Source organism: Gopherus evgoodei, chromosome 8 (assembly GCF_007399415.2).
Source record: "Gopherus evgoodei ecotype Sinaloan lineage chromosome 8, rGopEvg1_v1.p, whole genome shotgun sequence".
Lineage (NCBI taxonomy): Eukaryota > Metazoa > Chordata > Testudines > Testudinidae > Gopherus > Gopherus evgoodei.
The window spans coordinates 6,339,680-6,357,981 of NC_044329.1; the positions used below are offsets into that span (position 1 = coordinate 6,339,680).

Sequence of the window (18,302 nt, forward strand, 5' to 3'; positions counted from 1 at the left end):
GCACCCAGAAATCCCCATGGTGGCAGCTTCATGCCAGGAATTGATCAGCTTCACGGTCCCAATAACCGTGGCCACTATCTTTTCCCAGAAGAACAATGACACACGGCCAAGCCCTCTCCCCTTCAGTCTGGGGAGCACGGGGTCCCCTCAGTGGCCACCAGACCAAGGTGTCTTGTTTGAGCGAGAGTCAGGCGGGAGTCAGAAGGGTGACGTGCTCCCAGCTGGCCAGACCACAGAAAGGCTGGCAGCCTGAAGGGTGAGTGCCTCCTTGCAATGGGGAATGCTGCTCTTCAGCAGAGCGTAGGTTCCTTCAGAGCAACAGGTCATGTCAGACAACAGCCCTGTACAAAGAAATAAGCCTCAGATTCCCAAGCATGTGCTGTCAAGACTCCCTGGGCATACGGGGCAAGTTATTTTAGAGTTTAAGCTTAAGCCCCATCTACTGCCAATGTAACCCTCCCCACCCCTCCATGAGTTCTGCTGCCTCTGCAAGAAGGTGGAGGGAAGATGGGGCTGGATCATTAGTGCACAGGGCAGCTTGCAATGGAGGTGGGGAGGGGTGAGGCAGTGCTTTCACCAGTCAAATATTTACACATGCAAGGGCCCCCTGTGGAACAGAGGCCCGCTGGCTAGGGTGAAGCAAGGCACCAATGTGGAAAGCAGAAGGCGCTGCCCACTGGACAGGAGGAGTTCAGACCGCTGTTCGGAAACGGCATTTTGAAGTGAGAGCCATTAATGGCACCATGGCAATAGGACTGGGCTACTCGCAGAGCCTCAAGTTAAATGAGCCGCCTCATAAAACTATTTCTATAGGGCCTATGGTTGTGGCAGTGAGACACCCATTTATGGACCGGAGGCGCATCCCCTGAGAACAAGAGCTAAAACATAGCTTGTTGCTAAAGACCCAGGCCTTTGGCATCGTGCCCTGTAGGTCTGCTGGACTCTGGCTCCAACAGGCTACAGAGGTGAGCGAGCCTATAGCTGAGAAAGCCGGGCACACGCCGGGCCAGACAGCCAGAGTCCCCCAGGCAATCTTCACAGCAGTGGCAGAAAGCCGAGCTAGGCACTAACAGAGAAACAAGCCTTGGGACAACCTGGGCCTTTACAAGCCTGCCAAGGCCTTAAACTGCATCTGGCAGAACCAGCACAGAGACCGGGTGGTATGTGCTTACAGCAGGTGAGCAGCTGTGTGCTGCACTCTCTGCACAAGGACACCAAGGCCTTTGTCGTTCTGTGCACAAACAGAGCTTTCCAGCTAGTCCAGAGTCACATGTCCCACCCACCGAGTAAGGATCCAATTTTCAAAATCAGGGGGTTAAACTCAGATCTACGTGCCCAGCATCAGGAACCCACGCTTCACATTAGGGCCGACACAAAAAGGGTTGGCTGAGTATCAGGTGCTCAGATCGATGGTTGTGAGGACCATAAGAGCAATAAAGAGGATTTTCGAGGGACACTGATCTCTTAGGGCAGAGGAAGGGTTAAACAGCCATGACCTGCTGCGTGTAAGGAACACCACGAGATCCACTGCCTTCGTAGCATTCCAACTGCCAACAAGCACCGTGGTCATTAGCAACGATCAAGGCAATATGCATCAAGAACATGATGCTTTAAAAAGGGAGCCTGGCTTGTTAGAGGGGGAATTTTTACACTAGAACTGGAAAGAAAAAACAAACAATCATGTTCCTTGGCCAGGCATTTTCTCTATTCGCCAACATGCATGTATCCGATATTGTGTTGAAACAGCAGCTCTCTCCTTAATCCCCCAGCCAAGTCAGAGTCCTGAATTAGTGGAACCATTCTCTTGCTATGGAAGGTAATCGTGGTGTCACACATGGCATGACAACTTCAACCCTTCCCCCCTCAGGGCTTGGATGGTAGTTAGAAACATGCAGACGTTCGCCACACGTGTCCCATTTTCACGAGGAACCTCCTGACTTGAGTAGCTAGCAGTGAAGGGAATTTACTGCAGTTCTGCCTTCATTACTAGAGGATGCCTCTCCTGGCCATCTTCGGACAGCCATGAATGAGGGTCACAGTTCTGGCTCAGCCCTCACTGAGAAGATAGGAAACGTGTTCAAAAAAAGAGGGAGAAGTGGAGGGTGACACCACAGAGGCCGAGGCAGAGGTGGGGGGTGGGAACACCACAGAGCAGGAAAACACGTCGAAGGCAGCAGAGGAAGCAAGACAGCGCCGTCTCTGACTTTACCACTTGACACGCTGAGTTGGTTAAACAATGACCTCCATGATAAAGACCCAAAACAAGGATCCTGCTGCCGGGCCAGTGCCTTTTGTTTTTTTGTTAATAGAATCTGTAAAGTATTACAGGCCTCACTGAACTCTATCTGCAGTCCCAGCATTCCTGCACAATTCATATTCTTCACCCAGACAGTAACTGCCCAAAGGAAAAAGAAAATAAGAAAAAACTTAGCACCCTACTCAACCCCAAAAGGTGTGAATTAAAACAGAGGTCAGTGCCCATCTTCCGGCACCAGTGCTGAAGGGCCATCATTGCAGTGAAGAAAGGAGCCAAGTCAGTGAGAGTGACAGCCAACAGACTCCACTTCCAGAAACGTGAACAACTGACACTTGGGTCCAACGAAAGGCCCTACACCAGCCACATGCTGTCATGAGACTCCTCACATCCATCTTCGCCTCTCCCCACTTTCCCAGCGTCTCAGGCCACTCCAGTGCTCCACCATAGCCACCAGAACACCTCTGGGTTTCATACCACAGTTTAAACCATTGACTCCGTGAGCTCTGAGCCCATAAATCCAAGAACTCTCAAACCACAAAGAAGAGGAAGGGGAAAAGTTGTATCCTGCTGCCACAGAATAGAGCAGAGAGGTTTTTTTTTTTTATTACATTCAGAAATGACACCAGCACAGATGAGCCTGTCAATAAATCGAGAGGTTTTTAGTTAAGGAATTCCTTAAAAAAACAACAACAACAGGTGGCCTAGTTTTTTGTTTGACATTACAAGTGCCCCCAAAACAGTGCAAGCTTCATTATTTTGAATTTATTCAGTTGTCGGGGAGAAGTGTTCCCAAGATGGCACACACCTCCAGCCCCAGGCCATTGATTTGGTGGGTGCAGCTCTTGATATGATTTGTAGAACCGGTTGAAAGTTTTTTGTTGAAGCTGTACCCAGCAAAACGTGGCTTTTTGATAAGGACAAAAATTGTGGAAAATTTGTTTTGGTCAAAATTTTAAAGACTGAAAACACTAGACTGACAACTGAAAAATGTGGAGAATCTGGGATTCTCTTCCCCCAAGCCCGCCCAGTTCCCCCTACTCTTCCAGTTGGGATGAGAAGAGAAAAAGACAAAACCCTCAAATTTTGTTTCAAGCCAGTTTTATTTAGTGAAAACCCACAAGATTCCATGGATAGTTTCAACCCCCACCCCCACCCCTGGCTTCAACACTTACAGAAAACACTTACCCTGGTTTAACTGCCCTAATGATTTCCATTACTGAAGTTGCATATTGGGCCCTGGGTGTGACATGCTCTGCTACACAGAAGTGAAGAGAGAAACTCCAAGCTAGTTGGGAGATAGTCTCTCACCTGCCAGCCACATTAGCCTGGGTGTATGCAGCTTCCTTTTTTGTAATCCTAAGCAGAATGATGAACCTACAACACCGAAGAGAGACGGCCCAGTGGTTAGGGCCCTAGCCTGGGATACTAGAGAGCGGAGTACAATCCTCTGCTCTGCCACAGATGTCCTGTGTGACCTTGGGCAAGTCACTTAGCTTTATACTGCCTCCGCTTCCCATCTGTAAAATGGCAAAACCACTACTTCCCTACCTCACAGGACTGTTGTGAAGATTAGTGCCTTGAAGACTGAAGCACTCCAACACTACAGTAGTGGGGCCAGATAAGTACCACAGACAGTGGTTCAGTAAAATAAATCAATTAAAAAAATTGCTGTAAGGGCCAAAGCCTCAGACAGCCAACTTATTAGGAAAGGAAAAAAAGAAGGTGGGTAGCTCTCCAGCCCGCTTCATCTCTGGTGTTCAATGGCACTGTTACGATGTTGTGTAACTGAAAAGCCCTAAGGAAGGCAGGCAACTGGATGCTGCACAACAAACAAAGATTCTCGGCAATGAAAGTAGGGCACTTCAAAGCATAATCACCACAGAGAAAAGAAAAATCGGTTGACTGCTTTGAAAACACGGCCTGTCAAAAAATACTGTCTGCTACACACTCAGGGGAGGTGGGGAGATCTAACTCCTCGAGCCCAGGATATAGAAAAAACAAAACATTGCATTTCTGCACCCAGAGCTTATTTATTTCAATATGGGTCACCAGAAAATGGATCTCTTGTGCAACAGAACAAGAAACGTGCTTGGAAAGAATCGTGGCTCTGTTACGCTTGCATCACAGCGCCCCCAACACCAGGGGTCATTCTGCCAATACAGCTGCAGCGTGAGGTCTGGGGGCAGCAGGGTAAGATGGCAGCTCTAGTACAGCCACGGGAACCAAAGGCTCTGACAGCATGGGAGTCTGCATCTAGTTCAGTTGCTACGCTGCCCCATGACACTCAAAGTTAAGTACAGAGCCGCCACTGAAGGCGGCTTGCTCAGGTTAGCGCCTCTGACAGAGCTTTCTAGTCATGTCACAAGATCAGGGCCTTAAAAAGTAACAGCCATCTAATTCCACAGCATGGGCAAGCCTGGCTGGTTAGCTAAGGACTGGCCATGGAGAAAGTGCAGGCAGGCAGATGGGCTGCAACAGAAATCTGTTCTAACGAGTTTTGCTGGAATTAAATACAATGTGTCAACACAGGCAGCAACTCCTGAGTTAAGGCCAACTTGTCCTTCCGTGGCCCCACTGTGCTTAGACAGCGCAGGACGTTCTTTAGCATGTGCTGCAGTCAGACTCCGAGTAAGGTTACAGCAGCAAGAGACCAACTGGATGCAGCGCTCTTCCTACCCCTTTCCACTGTAAAGGTGACCTGAGGAGAAAACAAATCCGGTGTGTGCTCTTGCCTGTCTTTGGAGCACAAGAAAAAGGGGCGGGCAAGTAGTCTTAGGGTTTGTCTATCCCTTACAGCACCGAGCTGCGGAAGCACTTAGTAAAGGGGCTCTCTTTGCGGACAGGAGAGCTTCTCCCATTGGCGTAGGTACTCCACCTCCCCAAGAGGGGGTAGCCAGGGTGAAAGGAGAAGCCCTCCCGTCGACATCGCACGGTCTACACCAGGAGTTCGGTCGGTATAAATGCATCACTCCGGGGTGTGGATTTTCCACACTCATGAGCAATACACTTATACCAACATACGTCTGTAGTGTAGCCCAGGGCTCGGTGTCAAGTCCTGTCTTCCCTGGTCTACTGCAAGTCTCCCTGGAAAGACCAGGAGCACTGGACTTCAAGTTGTCTCATCACACTGATCTGAGGCACAGAGGAATATGGCTATTACGGTTGGGAGGTTTGGAGCAAGTAGCTACAACTCTCTCCACCTGCTGGAAGAAGTAGAGTAGGCACCAGGGTTCTGGCACATTACGGTGCTTTCCTCAATGAGGCGACATCTTTCTGCATGGTCGGTAGCAGGAGCCAGCCCACTAGAAGGCATGCCGTACCTAGCAAAGGAGATGACACGTTCACTGATTAAGCAGCAATGAGGCTAGAAGAGATGATCACAATCAAGCCGGCAAGCAGCTCACCGTATGAGTGCTGGAGTGACAGTCCTGCTACAACTGGGGTCTCAAACTGGGGTCAGGACTATTGTGCGCGTGCGTGGGGGCGGTCACGAGCTGTCAGCATCCACCCCAAACCCCGCTTTGCCTCCAGCATTTATAATGGTGTTATAAATATATAAAACAAGTGTTTTTAATTTAAGTGGGGCCGTCACACTCAGAGGCTTGTTGTGTGAAAGGGGACACCAGTGGTTTTTAAACTTTTGTACTGTGCTACAACCTGTTCATAATGCAGCATCCCCTAATGCCAGTAGGGGGCACCTTTGAGCAATGTGTGAACTTGTAGCTTTCCTGTAACTTTTCCTATATTACCACCACAGCTCTGTCTGCCTGGAGTCCTGTGGTTTGCTCTAGAGAAACATCAGTGCATTGAACTTTAGTGTCACCAGCTCATCTAAAGCTAGTAAATGAGCCTCTGTAAGCAGGCTGTTGCTTGCATAAGATATCCACAGATGATTGCACGTGATCCCCCGAACCACAACATCAGAATGCTCATTTGAGTAACACAGGGGCAACCTGCAGACATGGAATGGCATTTCAGCTGGAAAGGACCCAGTGCGATAACTCTGCCAGGATCACAACGTCCCCCCTCCCATTCTTCTCTTCAGTAGCAACAATAGCTGAGAGAGGGGGCTGCAGTGCAAGAAAAGCTTGTTGGGAAGCGTTCTCAGGCGTTGAATATCAGAGAGGTAGCCGTGTTAGTCTGCATTCACAAAAACGAGGGGTCCAGCGGCACCCTGAAGACTAACAGCTTTATTTGGGCATAAGCTTTCATGGGTAAAAAACCCACTTCTTCAGATGCACAGAGTGAAAGTTACAGATGCAGGCATAAATATACTGATACATGGAGAGAAGGGATTTACCTTATAGGCATTGAAAAATCCCACCAGCTAGTCTGAGGGCACTTTTGGAACTGTTTCTTCTATCACCTCCAGATCTTCCTTTACAAGAGTGACTCACCGTCCATGAGGATCATGTTAGAACTGGCCTCAATCTAAGGAAGTGTGTGCATGGACAATGAGTTCCCATGTCACCTGTGAGAACTAGATTAAAAATCCTGACTTGGATAAGTAATGCAATGGGGTCTGATTGTCTCACTGCAGTCTTCCAGGGGGGTTTTCGTCCCTATCCCAACACAGTGGTGTGCCAGAGTTCAGCTGGACTGGGAGCTGCGGGGTTAAAGGAGAACAGACCCACACAGTCTTGTTGCTGCCATCATCAGTTTCTCACTTATGTGCACTAAAGCCACAAACCAAGGGAAGCCTACAATTGTGCCAATGAGAAAGGGAGCAATCTTGTTTTCCCACTTTTGATGGTTTTGCACCCAAATATTATTGGTTCTCTGTATAACCCCTACGAGTCTGGACATTTTACATTGGGTGGTGGGGACGAGGACCAGATGGTTGTAGATCTTAAAAACTGAAGTGTTCTGACAATACTGGGGGCCCAACTCTGTCCTCAGTTATGGGGTGTAGTTCCCACTGAAGTCAATAGGAATTGTAGCCACATAACTGATGGCAGATGCAGCCTCTCAGAATTTACACAGTCCTTTTCACCTCAAGCCGAACCACCTTGTCAGGAAGGCTGGTCAGTGTCAAAGGCAACATTAGAACTCAGGTCTTTGGCTCCCAGGCCTCAGACGCAGGCTCAACAAGTGGCCCAAACACGACACCGGACAGAGTGGTTGTATTGAGATATTGCCGGCTATATAGAAGCAGATATTTCACTGGCACAAGCCACTTCCAGGAACAGGCGGCCATCGGGCCACGGCACCAGAGCGAAGGAAGCCAGGATCACTTACAATGCTCCAGAAGGAAAAAGAGGCTTCACCTCTTGACAAAAGCTCCCAACGCCAATGCTGCAGCTTGAGGAGGGGGTTGCCCTATTCCACTGCATAACTCAAGTACGGTGCTTGCTCAAGTTAAGGGAGGGCGGATGCTGAGGGATAACAGGAGCCAGACATTTTACACCTCATTTTCCGCTCTCTCCTCTCCCTCCCCTTTCCCCAATCAAAATAATTTCCCCCTCTCCAGTCTCCAAAGGGCACAACCCTGCAGAGAAAACTCACAGGACAAGCAGAGTAACAGGCTGCGAAATGTGCCATCGTGAGCCCCCTACGACTCCTTGGATTGTGATGGCTCAAAGTAAACAAGCTTAAAACCCCACTAAAAACAAGCAGCAAAAGTAAAGCACCAGCGGCAGTTCCGCAGCCTCAGGGGACAACCATTGTGCTTTGCACAGATACTAACTCAAAGGGCTTTTAACGGTGTAGGTTCTGAAGTGCTAAACTAGAAGAAATCCAAACTGCACCCTCTCTCAAGCCACTGAAGCTGTGACGCAGGCTTGGTCCAAGGCCATGAGATCATTCCAATACATACTCATGCAAACCACTTTATGGCTTTTATTCTCTGAGAACCTGGCGCAATCTCACACTCATTCCGCTCCAGGGGTACAAACCCAGCAGGGATATGCACGACAAGGGAATCCAGGCCAGTCCCCTTAGCACCTCTGGGATGATGGTTAATCCACCATCCACTTGCTGACGGCCACCCAAACCCATCTCCTTTAATCCTTTGTTCTTTCCCAGCCTCTTAACGTATCCGCTCGGTCCCAGCCCTGGATTCACTCCAGTCTATTCCACTTAGCTGCTTGAAACCGTCAACTCCGGGTGTGTCTCGGACCTGGAGAGTCTGCACTGTGCTGCACTACCAGGGCAGTAATGGGGGGAAGTGTTCCCAGCAAAGCACTCCCCCAATGCCAGGGGATCTCTGCTCCTGTAGTAAAGAGCCCCGCAGCAGAGGAAGGCCGAAGGGTCTGTTTTCTGTGCACACCCCCACCTTATTTCATCTATTCTGTCCCACTCTAGCACTCCAGATGCTGGCAAATTCCTGTCCTCCTATCCTTCTGAATGACAGTTCTAATCTTTCCAGTATTATCCTTAGTTCAAAGCAGAGCGGAGAACACCACAACTGCCTTGCTCTCTTTTTAATTCCATTTTCTGCTAGCTATCTCTCTTTTCAAACTCAGGGAGGAAGGAATAAGTCACTAGAGAATAAAAAAGCCCTCACACTTATTAGCCGGGTGGACAATAGGTCTAAGGCAAGGAAGGATTCTCAAACTGGGGGTCAGGACCCCTCAGAGGGTTGCAAGGTTATTATGTGGGGGGTCATGAGCTGTCAGCCTCCACCCCAAACCCCACTTCACCTCCAGCATTTATAGTAGAATTACAAATTAAAAACATTTTAAAAATATTTAAGGGGGGGGGGTGGAGATGCAGAATTTTGCTTTCAAAACAGAGTCCACAGAATGCAAAAGAAAGAGGCCTGGTGAAGTAGGTCAGTTATATATGAAAGTGTGATTGGCTGATATAAAATGCTCTCCCTGCCTATCTTGCCCCCTCCCATCCAACTACTGCATTAGCCAGCCACTTCTGAGTCACTGGAGAAAGTTGCCTTTTCGTGATCTGCTCACAAGCCTTAAAGCAGGGAAGAGCAGCTAGAAACCGTCTGCAGGGCATGTAACGACCGCACATGAGCCCCACACAAGCAGCCAGGGAAGGCACTGCACGGTGTACTCCGTGCGCCAGGAGGTTTTCCCCCCGCTCTGCGTTCAGAAAGGGATTTCATCGCCCAACAACCTAACACAGGCAAGCATTGTGCAAGTTTCCTACGTAATGCTCCAACATACAGACCACCTGCAGCTCCTACTCTGGGTGCATGCAGAGCCAAGCATGACAGCCCCTGACTAAAGCCAGGAAAGGGACAGATGCTGGGCAAGTCCTAACCAGCAATCTCTGATCCTACTCCACAGGCTCTCCTGGGCAAAGTCTAACAATTGTGCCAAGGGGCGTCCGACTGTGTGGAGCAGGCGAGCATCCAGTAAGCAATGGGGAGATTCAAGGATACGCTGCCAATACTTTCCCAAAGGGTGCCACAGTGCTGGCACCCCATCCCCTCCCTAGAAGGTGAGCAAACCCAATGGGTTTGGCTCCTACTCACATGTCACGCAGACGAGGCATGTCCTGAGGAGCAGGTTGACCCACAGCGCCCAGCGCTCCGGCACCTGGGAAACAGCCCCGGGCACAATGATTTCAGCAGGGACGTAGAACTGCAGCGCGTAGGTGAAGAAGATCCCAATGGAGTACAGCAGCTTGACAGATTGGTACAGCCTGCAAAGGTAACAAGGAGAAATCCAGTCACCTCCATTCACACCCCAGCTCCCTCAGGGGTAGATTTAAGACAAAGCAACATAAAAATAACTCTGCAACAAGAGTGAATTTAGATGGGAAAGAGAGCTGGGCTTAATCCCCATGGCTGTGAAGCCTGTCCTGCGATCCCTGGTTAAGGGGGAAGCAAGCAGCTCATTCCTAAGACAGGGCAGCACCAGCCCACAGCTGAAAGGCACTTGCTCTGGTTAGATGGCTCTGTATCCTTGAGGAGAGAGACCTCAGTATGGGCTGGTGCCCTAGGAGTCGACAGGACCGGAGTTAGAGGATGAGCATTTCAAGCGCTCTGACCCCGCTCCACCCATCGCGAAGATACCAAGGGTCAGACTGACAGGTATTTAAGTGCTTAAAGGTGCAGCTGGGTGCTTGGGGGAATTTACAAAACTGCCTAAGGGATGTGCCTGCCACTGAAAACAATGGGAGTTAGGTGCCTAACCTACTTTGAATGTTTGGAAAATCCCACTAGATGCCTTGCTGCATCTCTGGGCACCTAAATACCTTTGGCTTCTGTGGAAACTCCTCAGACCACATGTTCAGTCCCTGGCTTAAAGCAGGCTGCTGCTAGTCAGTTCCGGGGCTCTGCTGTTTGCATACGAGTCTTCTCCCACTGCTCAGAAAGGGGAGACATTTCATACCCTAGTCAGGGTGTGTCGCAGGGGCCAGGGATTTGAACTTGGGAGCACATGCACACACAGCATGACGCTGTCCACCAAACTCCTGCCAACTGGAGTCCGAAGGCCTTCACTCAGCTACAGAACAGGCACTGTCCCGGCAGCACAAGCTCCCCGACTTGCAGGGGCCACCTTTTAAGGAATGCAGGGAGGTTAATCCCCACAAGGGCACTAATCACTGGGGGACCTGGCCACCCATCCACCAGAGACCACAGGTCACCTCACAGAGGAGCCAGCTGATCAGACTTCAGTTTTCACCAGCAACCTACGCTGGCTGTGAGCCAGAATTACAGAAGTTGTCTCTTATTACCTGTTCCCTGGGCGCTCTCTCATACCTACCTTTGCTAGCAAAATTTGGGTTCTTTGCAGGAGGAAGAAAAAGCTATTTTTCGCCTTGCTCTGAGGCAAGCCCGATTTTACTCTGTGCCTTAAAATAAAAAGATCGAGGCTACCTTCAAAGTGGTTTATCAGCTTTTGACATGAATATTTCACAGTTTTTGATTACTGTCTTTCCCCACGGCTAGGGGGAAGGATCGCACTGCCAGGATTAGCATGGGTTTAGGAAGTTAAATGCAACACGGACGTGACCACTGCCTGCACTTTAACCCGCTTGATTTAAAATAAGATAAAAAGGACTTTTTGGAGCTCGGCGCAGAGAGTTTGGGGGACAGGACTGTTAAAATAGCAGTGCTGGGCAGGTTGTGTGTCCTGGTAGAGACCCTAGCTAAGTCCCCAAGTCAGCAGTGGTCTCGCTAAGTACTCATTCTACAGTGACAGGCACCAGCGATACAAAGGGAAGGAGTTTGTCTTCTCTGTGCGAGAATGACCCCGATCTCGGACCAAGGATGACTAGGGGATACCAATCATTTTGCAATGTCAAGGGATCCATAGGCAAGAGAACCGGCCTTTTATAAAAGAATGTTGTATTACCTGGGCCACCCAGCTGACTAGATCTAAGCATTGCATGTGGCAATCTAGATCAGGCTTCCAGTTGGTGTGCGTCCGGAGAAATAAGAATGTGCAAGGGGGAGCAGAGCTAGACAGCACTTGTGCTGCACGGGGGAAGATAAAGGGAAACTGGAGACTCAAAAACTCCAGCTAAGGCAGGAGGGGCTAGCCACCTTTTTACAATCCTTTGGCTTCTACAGGCTGGAGGTGCTACCCCTTAGTAATCATACAAGGGACCAAAGCAAAGTATGCTGAGAAACTGCAACTCTATGAAGTCAGGGTTGGTACCCAGGGGGGTTGGGGGGGGGAGGAAGAGGAGGAGGAGGAAGAGGAGGAGAGGCCTGAACACATTCTTATGGGCAAGAGGCTCTTGAGCATTGCAACCCACCAGTGAGGGATTCAAAGGTAGGAGTCAGGCAGCTGCGATGAGGAGAGAACCACCTGATCAATGGGGCATCGTCAGTGTGAGGATGAAGCACTTTGCAGTTCTAATCTAGAGACAATTAAAAAAAAAAAATCACTCTTCCCCTTGGGACTCAGTTTCAAGCAGTGCTGCTTCTCTGCTCCACACACAACCTGATGGGGGTTGTGGTGAAATGACATTCCTGCTTTGGCTTGGGAAGATCAACTCAATGGTGGCAATTCTGGGAGAAAAACCTACACCCTGGCTGAAGTAGTGATGGAGAAAGGTGAGGTACAAAGCGCCAGCTAGACACAGGAGCTATTTGCTGCACATATTGGAATAGACCTCCCTCAGGTTATTCCTATGGCAATAGGACTGGAATATCTTTTATAAATTCTCTGTCACTTGATGCAGTCTTCTTCAGATAGCGAGTAACTCAGGAATTCGGACTACACAGCCCACAGAACATCCTAGCTACTGAAAATGCCCCCACTTATCAAGGCAGCCTAATGTACAAAAAGCTACAGGCAAAGTTTTCACATTGGCAAGAGTCCAATTTAAGGGTGTAAATACGCTGATGCCTGCGCAAGGTGGGGCTTGGGGCACAAGCCACATCCAGGTATGGGGGTGAGGTTCTGAACATCTGACCATAAGTCACTTGTCCCTGTGTTTGGTTATATTCCTACTGTGTCACACTAAGTGACCACCAAAGATGGGAAAAGGCTACAGAGAACTAGCTCCTAAAGCAAGACGTTTGTATCAATGCAATGCAGATCTTCAAAGGTCCAGGGCAGGGCTGGCCCAGGAGTCTGTGCAGGTCACAAGGAGTCAACAACTTCGCCCCTGCTCCCCTAGGTAGGGGCAAAGCACAACAGAAGCCTGAGTGCAGGAAGAGGGCCAGGAGGGGCTAGCGACTGCTCAGCCCTTAACCCCCGGCAAAGATGGTCCCAGTCAGGGATGATAAAGAAGAGGGAGTCCTGTAGACGAGCGGTGCAGTCACTGCACTCTGAGGGGCAGACATGTCCACCTTCGAGGCCATGCTCCAAGAGCTCCCACTGAGGCTGTCGTCCACACCAGCCCCCACCCAGGGTGCCATCAGTGTCACAACCGCTCAGCTTTCATTCTGCACAGTTTGACAGCCACAGCCATAAACCCCTGGAAATGAAGGAGCAGTGCAAAGCCTTCAACTGCCACAAACCTGGCATTGCTGCTCAGCATCCCACTAATGTTGTGGTTACACAGACTTGCATTCCTCCATTGATGTAGCCCATCAGCTCATGGGGAATAAACCACTCTGCAGGCTGGGACACATGCTCCATGGACAGACATTTATCAGCCACCTTAACTCAGCATTTCCACACTTAACAGAAGAAGTTTTTACCCTAATTTAGGATCCCAAGTTTGTTTTTTGTAATACTTCCAAGTTACCGATACTTATTTACAGCTTGATCCAAGTGTTCTGTCTGGAAATTTAATCAATGGCTGCACAGTGCTATGAAAATATTAAGTGCTCTGCTTGCAAAGTGTAGAGGATTCCATTTCCCCAGAGACTGTACTGTCCATCTCTTCACCTCCACAAAAACCCACCAGTCGGCGATCCCCTGAGGTCAAGGATGATCTCTTTCACAGGTTTTATTTTTCATGGGATGGGGCAGTTGCCCTTTAATGGGAAAAGAAAGCAATGTTGCTTTAAAGATGAGGCATGCTGGGAGTTTTCTGCAAAGTATAAGGCCCAATCTCTGAGAGGACTCAATCTGATGCAGACTCCAAAGACCCACAGGGGACTGGGACATAGTTCAGAATCTGGATTTTCTGCCCAACGTTTTGGTCATTTTGGTCTATAATAAAACCAAAGTTTATTAGAAGCTGCAAACAGCCTGAAGTGTGTCCAGAAGACCGTGCACCACTCTTCCTCTGCCAGCCAGTAGAACAGGAAGCAAGAGCCACATGCTTTTTCACCTCCTCAAACCCACCACCCCAGAGTTTGGAAAAAGCTATTGATGTTTGCAGCATCATCCAACTTTCTAAGAGAGGAAGGATGGTCTTGTGGTTAAGGCACTATGGAGAGTTGGGTTAAATTCTTAGCTCTTGTCAGATTCCTTGTGTGACGCTGGGCAAGCTACTTTGTTTCTCTGCCCTGCAGTTCACCATCTGTAAAAATGGGCATAATATTTCCTCTCTCCTACCCTTTGTCTTGCCTGTTTAGACTGTAAACTCCCTGGTGTGAAGACCATCTTACTAGGTGTTTCTACTGCACCTAGCAGAATGGGGTTCTGATCTCAGCTGGAACCCCGAGGCACTACCATAATACAGAAGCATTTTTATAAGTCTCTCCTGAACCTCTCTGAGTGGCAATGTCTAAATAAGCACCACACGTGCACACGTTCTGGTAACAAGGCCAGCATTGCAGCAGGACCTGCCTTGCGCTGCATTTCTCTTTGCCACGCATCAGAAAGGTAGCACTGTTATTTAAAAATAAAAACAAAGCAATAAAAGCAGCCCTTTGGTGATGTCAAGATCTTGAAAGCAAAAGCAGGTTCTGCAGACAGAGAGCCCTGGCTGTGTTCTCTATCTATACGGCCATTCATATTAAAAGTAAATATCAGAGAAGATGTAAAACGTACAAGTTTCACTGTAATCGTTTTCACTCATGGGTAGGGAATGGCAAGTCGGGTCACATGACAAGTCAAGACACTTTCCACTATAGAAAAGGGTAGGGCTAGGAGGGACAAGCCAAGGTTAAGCATTGCTGTCTGCTTCATAAGCCACCTTGGGACACGCAGGGTTCCAGGCCAACGAAGGCAAAGAAATGGCACATTTTTAAACTTTGAATTGTTTCCCAGACCTCTCTTACCAATAGCACCCTGGCTCATCCCCTTGGGCAAACATTCTCTCTCCATCGGCCACAACACATCCTGGAGACCTCAGCCTCGAGAGACAGCTTCTCGGTGTAGCCATTCCACTACAGATCAGTGCACAAGGGCAGTGTCACAGTTTCTGTACGAGACGCACCCATTCTCGCGCACGGCCAGCGAGTGGAAAGATGGCAAAGAGGTAGTCAGAGAGCCACACAGAGGGCTTTTCTCATGCGCTGGCGTTCACATGGTTCCCTCTTTCACCAGGGAAGGAGAAGAGACCAAGCTTCAATTCCCTGCTCTGCCAGACTCCCTGGGTGACACTAGGCAAGCCTGTGTCTGTTTCCCCTCTGTGCAATGTGGGTAACAGCCCAGCCCCACATCCCAGGGGAGTTTTTCGGCGCTCAGATGTCATGGTAATGGGGGACACAGAAGTACTAAGACAGGAGAAATGCCATCCATTGTTCTCCAGAGCTGCACTGTATTTCACAGAACCACTGCTTCCTATAGACAGGCTAGTCTGTGAGCTACGCTGAGTCTGATTTCTAAAGCATTCCTCCATCGGAGGGACTTGGCAGCACTTGAGACTCAATGTGTCTCTTATGTAGAGAAACACAGCAAGCCCTGGGAGTAGGACATGTAGCCAATCTGTCCCCCCAGTGCAACAGGCTTTAAGACAAAGGGCAGTGAACAGCTTGTCCAGTTGGAGTTACCAAAGAGGACATGAGCAAGTGAAATGTAACACGTTGGACCATGATCAGGGCACCCAGAATAAGAGGCAAGACAGATCCCATGGACACTTCAAGCTCCTGGACACCCAGTGGCTTGATTGTGTCTCCCCGTATGGGGGGGGAGGGAGGAGATGTGCCATCTTTCCAAGCTATCCTAGGGTACTGGTTCACCATCAGCTTGGTCAAGGGCTAGTGAGTGACCCAAAATCCCTTCCAAGATGACCCACGTCTGAAACTTACTCAAAGTGTTTGAGGAGAGAGAGGAGGCAAATCAGATTCTTGTCTGTTACTTCTGCCCACTGCTCAAAGTACTGTACGTGAGCAGAGCGCACCTCTTTCAATCAGAGGCCTTCCGGTGAGCTGTTACAAAGCACAGCAGCCCGCCAGGGAGGAAGGGACTCATAATTTGTCCTATTTTGAGAAACTCATGGCTTTTCCAACACCTAAACCAGGGCAGGCTGGAGAAACAGAGCACACTGGGCAAGTCCTCACATCAAAGTATCTTACTGTATCAACAGCACGCCACCACCCATCAAAGCATACGGTTTTCCACCGTTTCTTGTTGTGATGCCAGGGGAGTCGGGGAAGGAGGAACAGAGCTGAGCTGACGAGGAGAGGAGAGATGTTTCACTTTTAGAGACCAGAAGCTGGAGTCACTCTGCATCCTAGTAAAAGGCTGTCCTCCCAGTAAGGGGGGGGTCCACCTAAATCTCCCCCTACAACCACCTTCCTGAGTGGCGGAGATGGACATTAACGTCAGGAAGTCGAGACAAAAAGGAAGTTACACAACATGCCTTCTCCTGGACTTAGGCTGGCAAATGTTAAACCTCAAACAAACAGTTTCAAAAGCCTCACATCTGTGTGCCTCATTGAATCAATCATCACAGCCTCCACATTCCAAACAAGCTGCAAAACAGCCCCTACCTGCTAGGAGACAGCACTGGGCTTTCAATTAGTTCCTGCTCTCCTGCCTCCCTGCTACCGTAGTTCCTCCGAGTCCTTTGAAACCCGCCTCTTACAAAAAAAGAGATGACAACTCCGTAGTTGGAGGGTTTCGACTGGAGCAGCTGCTAGCACCTTTGTCTGGGCCCCTGGGGGCCAAGCAATTCTGTTTTTAATCTCATTCTCTATGACAAGACAAGGGTGTGAAAAACTGGGGGTGTAACAGGTGCCTATATAAGACAAAGCCCCTAATATCTGGACATCTGGTCCCCGTAAAGATGACACTCTCCAACGTCAGCCTATTAGCCAGTTTTTATTTAGATTAAATTCCTATTTGGTAAAGCGTGAAGCAGCACAGGCTGCCCATTGACACCCGTCAGTTAGAATGCCACACACAAGCCGTTCCTGCAAGCCCCCTGCTTGAATTGTAGCTATGTGTTGCCTTGGATTAATAAATGAAGTGTGTGTTGGACTGAAACGCACAACACAAGCCCAGTAAACACACCTGGCACTTCTCATCCTCGGAGTGCTTTAAACCCCCTTACTTCTCATGGCCATATCACCCCAACTTCAAAAATAGGGAAACTAAGGCAGCAAAATTAAATGTTTTACCCAAGGCCAAAAGAGAGCCCTGTTTACAACCTGCCTCCCACTCACGCCTTTCCCGGTGACCTACAGGCCAGTCTCCCTGCAGACACTGAATACCTCTCATTGGCCACCAACCACCAGCTCCCGAATGAAGGCGTTTTTAAGAGTTTTATATATATAAAAATAAATCTCTGGGGCAATCTGGTCCAAATGGGTGGAGATAGATGTATATCTTTGCAGCAGGATTGGAGCCTGATAGACACCCACTTCTGCATTGCGCGTGATGGATCAGAAACCCCAGCAAAGCTTCCACTTACAAAGGAAGATTCACCGCAGCATCCCAAGGAAAGGGGCAGAAGTGGCATTTAACCAGTACCAGATGTGAGCCCAGAGGGAAAAGCTCTGCAATCTAAGCAGCTGCTCTGGAGCTATGAGTTCAAGGCCCACCAGAACCAAGCTTAGTCCTTATACAGCTGCAATTTAGTCCCTGTCTTTTGGAGACCACCTTCACATTAAAGCTCCGATGGCACTTTTCATAATGGAAGGGGTCTCCCCTGGTGACTTTGGCCAAAACCTCCCTTCCTGATACGCTACACTCCACACCTGACACTGGCTGCGTGTCACTAAGGCATTTCACAGCTTATGGCTCCTCTGAGATAGAAAGTGCCGTGTTCATATTAACCCTGCCTCCCCTGCACCCACATATGATGGAAACAAGTAGCGGGCTCCATGATGGTAGAATATCTGGGCTACTCTTACAAGTATGCTGAAGAGACCAGGACAGCCAGAGCCAAATCTCTCCAGAAATGGCAGAGACATTCACTTTCGCTCTCCTGCCACAGAGGAAGTGACAGCAGACGTGGGACAGGGCAAAGGCTGCAGGGCCATACACAAGTGTCAGTCAGACCACAGGTCAAGTGGTATCCTGACATGCTCCTCTGAACAGCAGGCAAGTGTAGTCAAGCTACACTCCTCCCCTCAGCGGCCCTGCACTGAGACCAATTACATCCACCAACTCCCTTTCGGCATCACGTGAAATGCAACCTCCACACAGAGAGAATGCAAGAACGGCCACACCGGGTCAGACCACTGGTCCATCTAGCCCAGGATCCTGCATTCCAAGTAACTGGTGCTACAGAGGCAACGGACAGAAAAGGGCAATTTATCAAGTGATCCAGCCTGTTGTACAGTGCCAGCTCCTGGCAGTTAGAAGTTTAGGGACACCCAGAACATGGGGTTGCATCC

At 49.3% G+C, this 18,302-nt stretch overlaps 1 protein-coding gene across 10 annotated transcripts in view; it reads right to left on the minus strand.

Moving 5' to 3' along the window:
* The window catches only part of LOC115655776 (proton-coupled amino acid transporter 1-like), a 46,687-nt gene that overhangs the window by 6,946 nt on the left and 21,439 nt on the right, over positions 1–18,302 (minus strand). For 6 of the 10 annotated variants that reach the window (XM_030571595.1, XM_030571591.1, XM_030571592.1 and 3 more), the window contains one exon: positions 9,693–9,862. In XM_030571595.1, the coding sequence (XP_030427455.1) occupies positions 9,693–9,862 (170 nt within the window). Of the gene's footprint in view, positions 1–3,364; positions 5,578–9,692; positions 9,863–14,984; positions 15,054–15,923; positions 16,132–18,302 lie in introns of those variants that run through there. The other 4 variants (XM_030571599.1, XM_030571598.1, XM_030571601.1 and 1 more) reach the window with 4 other exon arrangements.